Source organism: Erythrolamprus reginae, chromosome 2, assembly GCF_031021105.1.
Source record: "Erythrolamprus reginae isolate rEryReg1 chromosome 2, rEryReg1.hap1, whole genome shotgun sequence".
Taxonomy (NCBI): domain Eukaryota; kingdom Metazoa; phylum Chordata; class Lepidosauria; order Squamata; family Dipsadidae; genus Erythrolamprus; species Erythrolamprus reginae.
In genome coordinates, this window is record NC_091951.1 from 223886029 (window position 1) to 223897633 (window position 11605).

Sequence of the window (11605 nt, forward strand, 5' to 3'; positions counted from 1 at the left end):
GATTTGGCTAACCACAAAATGCTCCTCCATAAAAGAAGACCATTATATCAAACTATTAGCACAAATATGAAAAGATTTGGAAAACTGGGCAAAACTATAGCGATCAGTGGTAGGAAGAATTGCCACCCTTAAAATGAACATTTTGAGAAATGAATTTGAAAAATCTGGTTTTTAAAAGGAGCAACAAGAAATTGATAAAATATTAACAGAGATTTTTAAAAAAGATCACTAAGGTATATAATTGTCTTCTAAAATTTAAAATAGAAGAGGAAGTTGTAAAAATATCAATGATAGCATGGGCTGAAAACTTTGGATATAACATTGAATTATAATATTGGGAACAAATTTGGGGGGGAAATACAAATTGACAATGTTGGCTGCTTATAAAGAAAATACTTACAAAATGCTTTATAGATGGCATTTGCCACCAGTAATATTGGCTAAAATGTACCCAATTACATCACCAAATTGTTGGAAATGCAATTTCACACAAGGGACATTCTACCACATGTGGTGGACATGTCCCAACAAAAAGGAATATTGGGGGGAAATTAAAAAATGGATTGGGGAAATAATGGAACAGAAAATGGAGATGAGGCCAGAGTTGTTTCTTCTAGGAATAATAAAAGAAAATATGAGAAAATAAATTTATTATATAATCCAACATATAAGAATGCCTGATTTTAAATAAATAAATAAACAAACAAATAAATACCACAACGAGACTTACTTTCACCCAAAATTGGAAGAAAGAGAAAACAACCTCTAATTCAATGATTATAAAAAAGGTGCTAGAATGCACAGCTGTGAGTAAACTAATAATGGAATTGCGAGAGAGAGAGGAAATAATGTATTACAAAATATGGAGTAGATGGTATGATTGGCTTGAAAGGAAAAGTAATATTAATGTGTAAAGTAATATAAAAGGATACAGCAAATTAAATAAATGTAACTCCAAAATGTAAACAGATATGATGTAATATACAGTATAATATGTATAAAATTGTAAATAGGAATACAAAAGTTAAAAAAAAAATAGCCTTAGACAAGGACATTGTTAAATGAAGAAAAAGCTTTCAACAGTGACAACCTGTATTAGTGAAATTATGTTTTGCCTTTTTGTCTTTTCTTTTTGATGTGAAAAATTTCCAATAACAGCTATTTAAAAAAGAAAAAGAAAACCAAGAAAACCAAAACAGAATTAAGAAGTGAATAATCGGTAGATTAAATCAGACCATGCCATCACAAGAAACTAGAGTTGCTGGAAGCTTTGTCTTTGAAGCTTTTAGCTAATATTGGGGAAAACAATCTGTGTTAAATGACTGGAATGTAACTGCCTAGGAAGGATGCTGAATGTCTACACTTGGGAAAAATAAATGAGGGAAGGAGAAAGGAGAATTAATATTCCTTCTTTGCATATTGGGATGGGCAGATGTGGGACCCTCTGATAGATTTCTGCGCTATTCTGCAGAGGGTTCTGATTCTCAGATATCTAAAACAGCATATGCATTTTGCAATTCCCTTTCAAGTCAAGCAATGTTATGGAAAGCACAAAAAAGGAGTGAGAGTAAGCAGAAAAAAATAGAAGCAGGAGATAAAAGAAATTAAATCTAGTTTGCACATTTCCCTACACTACCGACTCCTTTCCAAGCCATGCAAAGCATCCTTGCTAGTACCATGTTAATGCACCAATTCATAGGTTACTTTTTGTTCTTTAAACATATCACTTTCTCACTCTTGCTCTTTATATTAATTTTGTGATTTGATCTCCACTTATTCTCAATCGCTCCGCATATTTATTTCTTATTTTTTGTATTTGAACCACGTTCATTCATCACTCGTTCACTCTTGACCCTATCATTCCTTGCTTTATTACACTTTTTAAAAATAATCCATTCTCATTACATGCAACTTATATTTTCTCCTGACATACCCAGCTATCACTTACATGTAACAAATTAGGCAGACATATATTGTTACATAGAGCTATTGTCAGTTATTTTAAGATACATTCATTATTCAAAATAGGCTAGTATTTGCATGTCTTAAATTTTATTTTTCTATTGGACAATCTTTGACCTGTTGAATTATTTCAGGGTTATTTCCTGCAAAAAAAGGTAGGCAGGCAGAAAAATAATCGGTAGGAAAAAAATCAGTGGGAGCTAATATGACTTTCAAATTCCTGTCAACCTCGCTGTTGAAATTCCTTGTGGGAACTGTCAGGGACCGTCAGAAATCTTCCATCTTTTCCTCCTTGCTCCTTCCTTCCTACCTACCTTCTCCTTTCCCTCTTCTTTATTTCCTGTTCCTTTCTTGGTCCCTCCATTTCTCCCTCCTCCTTCCTTCCTCCCTCCCTCTTTCCTTTCTTCCATCCTCTCATCTTTTCCTTCTCTCTTCTTTCTTTCTTTCTTCCCTCCCTCCCTTTAATGGGGTTCACTTTGCTGGAAGTTCCTTGTTTCACCAACTTTATTCAATTCCCCTCAAAAAATCCTTTTGTTTCCATTAAAAACATTTTTTTAATTTTCTTTTCTTGCCACTTTTAATCTTAATTGCTCTTAATGAACTTTGATTACATTATTTGCAACTATCTTTATACAGTGGTACCTCAAGATACGAACCCCTCGTCTTACGAACAACTCGTGATACGAACCCGGGGTTCAGAAAATTTTTGCCTCTTCTTACGAACTTTTTTCGAGTTACGAACCGGCATTCGGAGACTGCTGGGAAGCCGCGCGGCTGTTTTAAAAGGTGACAGCCGGGCGGCGGGGCTTCCCAGAAGCCTCCCGAACGCCGGTTCGTAACTCGAACAAAGTTCGTAAGAAGAGGCAAAATTTTTCTGAACCCCGGGTTCGGTTCGGGAGGTTGCTGGGAAGCCCCCCAGGCCGGCTGCGACCTTTTAAAACAGCCGCGCGGCTTCCCAGCTGTCTCCCGAAGCCGAACGCGGAAGTTCGGCTTTGGCGTTCGGCTTCAGGAGACAGATGGGTAGCTGCGCGGCTGTTTTAAAAGGTGACAGCCGGCCTGGGGGGCTTCCCAGCACCACCCCAAACCCGGGTTTGGGGGGGTGCTGGGAAGCCCCCCCAGGCCGGCTGTCACCTTTTAAAACAGCCACGCGGCTTCCCAGCAGTCGCCGAAAGCCGTTTTTTTGCGGGGGGTTTTTTGGTTGCACGGATTAATTGACTTTACATTGTTTCCTATGGGAAACAATGTTTCGTCTTACGAACCTTTCGTCTTATGAACCTCCTCCTTGCACCAATTAAGTTCGTATCATGAGGTATTACTGTATTTGTACACATAATAATACTCTCTATCATTTATTGTTTATGCTATGATGATTCTGTTATATGCATTTGTTCTGTTATATGCATGGGTGTCAACAGGCTCAAACTCAACCCCGACAAGACGGAGTGGCTGTGGGTTTTGCCTCCCAAGGACAATTCCATCTGTCCGTGCATTACCCTGGGGGGGAGAACTATTGACCCCCTCGGAGAGGGTCCGCAACTTGGGCGTGCTCCTCGATCCACAGCTGACATTAGAACACCATCTTTCAGCTGTGGCGAGGAGGGCGTTTGCCCAGGTTTGCCTGGTGCACCAGTTGCGGCCCTATCTGGACCAGGAGTCACCGCTCACAGTCACTCATGCCCTCATCACCTCAAGGATCGACTACTGTAATGTTTTCTACATGGGGCTACCTTTGAAAAGTGTTCAGAAACTCCAGATCGTGCAGAAAGCGGCTGCGAGAGCGATCATGGGCTTCCTTCGATCTGCCCATGTTACATCAACACTCCGCAGCCTGCACTGGCTGCCTATTAGTTTCCTGTCACAATTCTTTTTTTTTTTTTAGCAAATAATTTTTTTATTTTTCTCTCCAATCACAATACAATAAAAACATACCAACATCAACAAATTGCTTACAATAAGTCAATTTTTAAAAGTTGTAGTCTACAAGTCCAATACTGCCTCCTTTACTTTTAACATCTGGATAACAATAGCTGCTCATATTTCACCAATTATAGAAATAAGTAAAAAAGAAACCATAGTACACCTTTTAAGCTGTTCATAATTTTCAATACCTCATGAAGATTAGGCTGAAATATTTTTTAAAAATTTTCATATCTTTTCCATGTCAATTTTCACATATAATCAAACATAACAAATTTTTAACAGTTCCATTTCAATTCTTTTAGCACTCCCGACACTCCAGCACACCGCTTAAAATTCTTTACCTCGCCAATGCTGAGTTTTTATCCCCCTTCTAGATGGTTCCAGTCTTCTTTCAATCTCCTGCAAAGCGTTGTCATCCACGGTTAATGTCAACACAGGCATTGTTGCCTGGGCGACTTTTGCTCCACCGCCGGCGCGAGACCAAGCTGGTTTCCCCGGCAGGGGTTTGCCGACCCACAACCAGGCCCCCAGCAGCGGTCCCCTACATCACCTCCCCTTCAGGGAGGATCATGTCCGGTTCGTTGAAACCGAGACCCCTGACCGGTGGGGATTCGGGGCTACCCTCTCGGGAGCGAGGGAACCCCGTGGCGCCACGGCCATTGACCCTGCCCATCCCCTATAAAGCCCTACATGGCATCGGGCCAGAACACATTCGAGACTGCCTTCTGCCGCACGAATCCCAGCGACCAATTAGGTCCCACAGAGTCAGCCTTCTCCGGGTTCCGTCGACAAAGCAATGTCGCTTGGCGGGACCCAGGGGAAGCGCCTTCTCTAATAAATTAATAATAATAATAATAATAATTATTATTATTATTATTATTATTATTTATCTCATCCACAGCCTCTTTCACTTGATCTTTTCAGAAGGCCTTCAAATTACCTTTTAATGAAATGTCACGTTTGCCTGGCACTTTGTAACATAATTATTTTTTGTCTGTTTCTAGCAACTTTCATATCATTTCTTTGTATTCCATTCATTTATTCTATTGAATGATAAATGTTTTCTTCTAATATTACACAAAACTCATTCTTTCTTATTCTATTTGCACTCTAATTTGTTTCACTTCCTTATTTTTCCTTCATATCCATTTTTCCCTAGATTAATTCATAATATTATCTAAATACATCTGTTCCACATTCAGAAAAGTTTCTTCAGACTGGTGTATCTTCAGACTTTCAGTATAGACAATCAAATCAACCAAACTTTTAGCATGAATCATCTTTTGCTTAAATCACATTTTTGAAACATTTTTCTAAACAGATGCCAAACAAACATTATTCTCATTCATTCCCAAAAATACCCAATTATTTTTCTCCAATATCTCACCTCATTCCCAGCTGTTGCTCATTTCATTTAACAGTAAATATTTTCCCCCTGAATTCCATTCATTTACAATGTACAATTTCCCCTCTAAACCATTCTAGTTCTTTTATTATTAGAGTCACTGAACTATAACATACAATTATAACCAAACTGTGACTTCATACTTTCATATGCACTTAGAACAATTGTATCTATTAGATCCCTCTCTGCATTTTTCAAACACCAAGTGTTTTTTTTCTTTTCTTTCATTAGTAAATTAATATAGTTTGCCATACGTATATTCTTCTTACTTTATTATTCACAGACTGTCATGTGCCATAGTTATTACCACATGGGCTACTTAGAATTGACTTTCATTTCCCATAAATGGTTTTGATCAGAGATTTCAAATAAATTTTATTTTATTAGAGCCTTATTCGTATTACATGCAGCATCCCCTGTAATAATAAGAACAATTTGGACAAATTTGGACAGTAAGGCACAGAAGCAGCTAAAGCCAATTTATCTCAAACCGTGATATTGTACACAAATTAAGATCTCTAAAGTACCCTGCAATCCAATAACCCATTGCTTCATCCAGAAACTAGAAAGTAAATACAGGGTATCTATACACATACAGAAAAATAAATGGGAGGACAAGAATCAGGAACAAATTTGATGTGAATTGAATTTTTGGAGTACATATGCTTAGACTGAATTGATATTCAGCAGCTCCTTCATTTTAATATTTGGCCTCCCACATAAGCTACTATTTTGCATCTAGCTATGACACTGGATCCTAGATATTTTTAAAAAAAAATAATGTACACCTCAAATTGTGTTGCCCCAACTGAACATTTCAGCTTCAGTGCTCAAATCTGGAAAATGCTAACAATATACAGGTAGTCCTCGGCTTGCAACAATTCATTTAGTGACCATTCAAAGTTACAATGGCACTGAAACAAACGACTTATGACCATTTGTCACACTTACAACCAGTAATGGGCAGCCAAAATTTTTACAGCCACACTATGGCTGTGGCTTATTTTACGGGTGTGGCTTACTGGTCATGTGACTGGGTAGGAGTCGCATGCCAGCCATGTGACCAGGTGGGAGTGGCTTGAACGATCATCATCATCATCGCTGGGGTGACAATTTGCTTTGCGTTTCCCACACTCTCCTTCCTGGGTTGCTGCCCTGCCTCAGGCTGGGTAGCTAGGCGAACAGGTGCTGCCAGAAGCATAAATGCTGCCAGTGCCGCTTCCACCCACGCCTTCTGCTTGCACCTCAGGTGGGAGGTGGCTGCGTGAGACTGGAGGGGAGCCAGTCAGGAGAGAAGGAAGCTCGTCCGAGGCCAGGAAGGAGGAAAGAGGAAAAAAGCAAGGAGCGCAGATGCAGCAGCAGCAGGGGGGGAAAAGGACAGCCGAGCCGAGACCGGTAATCCAGGAAGTGACAGCCGCCGATCAGCTGGAGCTGCACACACATCTTCAATTCCACTGGTGGAACTGCATTCCATCCCGTCCTGCCTGCTGCCCACACCTGCTTACAACCATTGCAACAATCCCCATGGTGATGTGATCAAAATTCAGGTGCTTGGCAACTGACTCAAAATTATGACAGTTACAATGACCCAGGGTCACGTGATCACCTTTTGCGACCGTTTGACAAGCAAAGTCAGTCGGAAAGCCAGATTCACATAGCAACCAGGTTACTAGCTTAACCACTGCAATGATTCATTCAACAACTGTGGCAAGAAATGTTGTAAAATGGAGCATAATTCGCTTAACATCAGTATCACTCAGTAACATAAATTTTGGACTCAAATGTGGTCATAAATTGAGGACTACCTTTATTTATTTATTTATTTATTGGATTTGTATGCCTCCCCTCTCCGGAGACTCGGGGTGGCTCACAGCAATAATAACACAGCGTACAATAATAATCCAATACTAAAAACGATTAAAAACCCATTACAGTGATCCCTCGGTTAGCGCGGGGGTTACGTTCCAAGACCTCCCGCGCTAACCGATTTCCGTGTAATACTGGATGCGGAAGTAAAAAACCTTCTGCGCATGCGCGCCCTGGCCGCACATGCGCAGAAGGTGGAGCGACGCAAATTCGGAGGCTGGCAATGCAATGGTGATTTTTCCGGGCTCCTTGCCGCTACCCCCCGCCCGCCCGATTCGCCCCGCTCACCGGCTTTCTTGGGGCAGGGCCAGCGCTGGCGGCAATGGCAAACCTCCCTCCTTCCCTTCTCTCCTTCCTGTCACCGGCTTTCTTTGGGGCAGGGGCAGCGCTGGCGGCAATGGCAAACCTCCCTCCTTCCCTTCTCTCCTTCCTGTCACCGGCTTTCTTTGGGGCAGGGGCAGCGCTGGCGGCAATGGCAAACCTCCCTCCTTCCCTTCTCTCCTTCCTGTCACCGGCTTTCTTTGGGGCAGGGGCAGCGCTGGCGGCAATGGCAAACCTCCCTCCTTCCCTTCTCTCCTTCCTGTCACCGGCTTTCTTTGGGGCAGGGGCAGCGCTGGCGGCAATGGCAAACCTCCCTCCTTCCCTTCTCTCCTTCCTGTCACCGGCTTTCTTTGGGGCAGGGGCAGCGCTGGCGGCAATGGCAAACCTCCCTCCTTCCCTTCTCTCCTTCCTGTCACCGGCTTTCTTTGGGGCAGGGCCAGCGCTGGCGGCAATGGCAAACCTCCCTCCTTCCCTTCTCTCCTTCCTGTCACCGGCTTTCTTTGGGGCAGGGCCAGCGCTGGCGGCAATGGCAAACCTCCCTCCCTCCTTCTCTTCTCTCCCTCCCTCCCTCCTTCCCTCCTTCCTTCCCTCCTTCTCTCCCTCCCTCCTTCCCTCCCTCCCTTCTCTCCCTCCCTCCCTCCCTCCCTTCTCTCCCTCCCTCCTTCCCTCCTTCTCTCCCTCCCTTCTCTCCCTCCCTCCTTCCCTCCTTCTCTCCTTCCCTCCTTCCCTCCCTCCCTTCTCTCCCTCCCTCCTTCCCTCCTTCCCTCCCTCCCTTCTCTCCCTCCCTCCTTCCCTCCTTCTCTCCCTCCCTTCTCTCCCTCCCTCCTTCCCTCCTTCTCTCCCTCCCTTCTCTCCCTCCCTCCTTCCCTCCTTCTCTCCTTCCCTCCTTCCCTCCCTCCCTTCTCTCCCTCCCTCCTTCCCTCCTTCTCTTCTCTCCCTCCCTTCTCTCCCTCCCTCCTTCCCTCCTTCTCTTCTCTCCCTCCCTCCTCTCCCTCCCTCCCTTCTCTCCCTCCTTTCTCAAAAAGCACTTAAACTGTAACTGTACTGTTACTGTACTGTGTAATGACAGAATAAAACCCCCCAGCCCTCACCTGTGTTTGAATTTCATTCATTCACTCAGTCATTCATTCATTCATTCTTCTGTACAGACTGTGTGCCACTCAGTCCCAACACTTTTAACCCATAAATTACCATTTCCCATCCCCTTAATTACCATTACCTACTGTACACATTGAATAAGACTCTTAAGTTATGAACAATAACATATTTATTTACATTTTTTGGGGTGGGGTGGGGGTTAGCATAACTGGGATACAGTAACTAGGGATCTTCTTCTATCACCATTTCTACAATGGACGCTGCAGGTGATGGTGTGACAGACCTCTTGGTTTTTGTGACAAACATGGTCATGGGCAGTTGTTGGCGCCGTTTCTTTTTCTGGGCTAACATGGATCTGTATGGTGCAAAGATGTTGTCAAGGGAGGCGTTAAACTGTATAGAGCGAGTCATGTTGGGATCCCAAAGTTCCACCATGCGTTGTACATTTGAAGTGGCTCTGTTCAGTTCTGCAAGCCGCTCAAGCGTTAGGCCAACATCTTCTTCTTCCTCAGCTTGTTCAGCTTCCGCTTCCTCCTCTTCTTCACTCGCTGACCTGGTCAGCTCCTCCAGATCTTTGTCTGTCAGCGGTAGGCCATGCTCATCAAGCAAACCATTGACTTCCTCTGCTGTCATGTCAACGAAGCCTTCTCCACCCAGTGCCTGTGCCAGCTTCACAGAGTTCTGGACTGCAGCATCTTGGATTTCTTCGGGAGCAAATCCCTTGTAATCATGCACCACTTCTGGCCACAATTTCCTCCAGCAGGCATTCATTGTCTGTGTCTTCATATCTGTCAAGGCATTCTGAATGTTCTTCAGACAAGATGCAATTGTGTACTGACGCCAGTAGGCCTTCAATGTGAAGTTGTCATCAGCATCCATTGCTTCCACGATGCTTCCAAGAGAATTGCGCGTGTACAGTGCCTTAAATGCACGGATAATACCTTGATCCATCGGCTGGATAAGCGATGTGGTGTTTGGTGGCAAGAATTCAACTTGCACCCCATCATGTTCATGGTCCAGGTGATCATGGCCGCCAGCATTGTCCATTAGGAGAAGCACTTTGAAATCCAGTCCTTTGCCAGCCAAATAATCCTTCACCTGTGGGATGAAGCACTGATGAAACCAGTCCCGCGTGAGGGGTTTTGTAATCCATGCTTTAGCATTATGCATCCAGTACACTGGCAATGCATTCTTATTTCTGTTCTTGAGGGCTCTTGGATTTTGTGACTTATAAATTAGCCCTGGCTTCAGCAAAAAGCCTGCTGCATTCCCACACATGATCAAAGTCACTCGATCTTTCATGGCCTTAAAGCCAGGGGCTTTGGCTTCATCTTGCATCAAGAAAGTCCTTGAAGGCATCCTCTTCCAGAACAGGCCTGTTTCGTCCATGTTGAACACCTGTTCTGGAAGGTAGCCCCCTTCTGCAATTAGCTCTTTAAACGTGCGCTGGACAAAGTTTTCTGCTGCACCTGTATCTGCTGAGGCAGCTTCTCCGTGCAATGACACACTCTTCAGGCCATAGCGCCGTTGAAATTTCTCAAACCACCCTTTGCTTGCTGTGAATGTGGCTGGGGCTGAGGCTGAGGCTGAGGCTGCAGAATGACAGGAAAGGGAGAGAGAAGTGACTTGAATGAAAGCATAAAGAGTAAATGCCCACCTCCTTCCCTCCTTCCTTCCTTCCCTCTCTTCTCTCCCTCCCTCCTTCCCTCCTTCCTTCTCTTCTCTCCCTCCCTCCTTCCCTCTCTTCTCTCCCTCCCTCCCTCCTTCCCTCCTTCCTTCTCTTCTCTCCCTCCCTCCTTCCTTCTCTTCTCTCCCTCCCTCCTTCCCTCCTTCCTTCTCTTCTCTCCCTCCCTCCCTCCTTCCTTCTCTTCTCTCCCTCCCTCCTTCCCTCCTTCCTTCTCTTCTCTCCCTCCCTCCCTCTCTTCTCTCCCTCCCTCCTTCCCTCCTTCCTTCTCTTCTCTCCCTCCCTCCCTCCTTCCTTCTCTTCTCTCCCTCCCTCCTTCCCTCCTTCCTTCTCTTCTCTCCCTCCCTCCCTCCTTCCTTCTCTTCTCTCCCTCCCTCCTTCCCTCCTTCCTTCTCTTCTCTCCCTCCCTCCCTCTCTTCTCTCCCTCCCTCCTTCCCTCCTTCCTTCTCCTCTCCCTCCCTCCCTCCCTCTCTTCTCTCCCTCCCTCCTTCCCTCCTTCCCTCCTTCCCTCCCTCCTTCCCTGCTCCTTCCTTAAAAAACACTTAAATACAGTATCTAATGACAGAATAAAAAACCCCAGCCCTTACCTGCGTTTCCCTCATCTGCATCGCCTTCTTCTGTGTCTTCAAGACGGTTGTACAATTGTTGTGCTTTGGTTCTGATAGTGTTGGTATCCAAAGCAATGCTCTTTTTGCGGCAGTCTTGTACCCACAGGGACAAAGCAGCTTCCATCTTCATGAGCCGTTTGTTTCTAGGCGTCACCATTCTTTTTGCAGCCTTGTTGAAGGCCATCAGGGAACTTTGCCTTATCTTTTTCTCGTCGTCACGAATGGTTCGCACACTCGATTCGTTGATCCCATACTGCCGACCAACATCTGCATAAGAGCGTCCCCCTTTCAGCATGTCCAAAATGTCAATTTTCTCTTTAATTGTGAGTATCCTCCTGGTCTTTTTAGCGTCGCCGCCAGCACTCCGAGCACAACGTTTAGGAGGCATCTTGCAACAAGTCTGAACAAGTTCCAAAAGTTCAGTTGCAAAGCTTTTTTTTGCGTTTGCAACGATTGGTTGAGATTTTGGCCAATCAGCAATCAGCATGACGTCATCGGGCGGGAAAAACCGTGGTATAGCAAAAAAAACGCGAACGTATTTTTTAATTAATATTTTTTGAAAAACCGCGTTGCAGCGTTTCGCGTTAATCGAGATCGCGTAAATCGAGGGACGACTGTAATATAAAAACCAAACATACATACAGACATACCATGCAAAAAATTGTAAAGGCCTAGGGGGAAAGAGTATCTCAATTCCCCCATGCCTGGCAGCAGAGGTGGGTTTTAAGTAGCTTACGAAAG

At 44.3% G+C, this 11605-nt stretch overlaps 1 protein-coding gene across 1 annotated transcript; it reads right to left on the minus strand.

The window, feature by feature from the left end:
• Positions 1–8723: 8723 nt before the first annotated feature.
• Positions 8724–10992, minus strand: LOC139158824 (tigger transposable element-derived protein 1-like). Its single transcript, XM_070736162.1, has 2 exons — positions 10844–10992; positions 8724–10164 (listed from the first exon to the last, which is right to left on the minus strand). Exons 1-2 carry the CDS (start codon positions 10986–10988, stop codon positions 8795–8797), a joined length of 1515 nt encoding a protein of 504 aa, XP_070592263.1. The 5' UTR covers positions 10989–10992; the 3' UTR covers positions 8724–8794.
• Positions 10993–11605: the final 613 nt, after the last annotated feature.

Bases quoted from the DNA above. Each gene is read 5' to 3' on its own strand.
- LOC139158824 (XM_070736162.1), bottom strand. From the start codon at position 10,988: ATGGAAGCTGCTTTGTCCCTGTGGGTACAAGACTGCCGCAAAAAGAGC. The intron at 10,165-10,843 runs GTAAGGGCTGGG...GTCATTCTGCAG, and splicing joins TGCAGATGAGGGAAACGCAG to CCTCAGCCTCAGCCTCAGCC.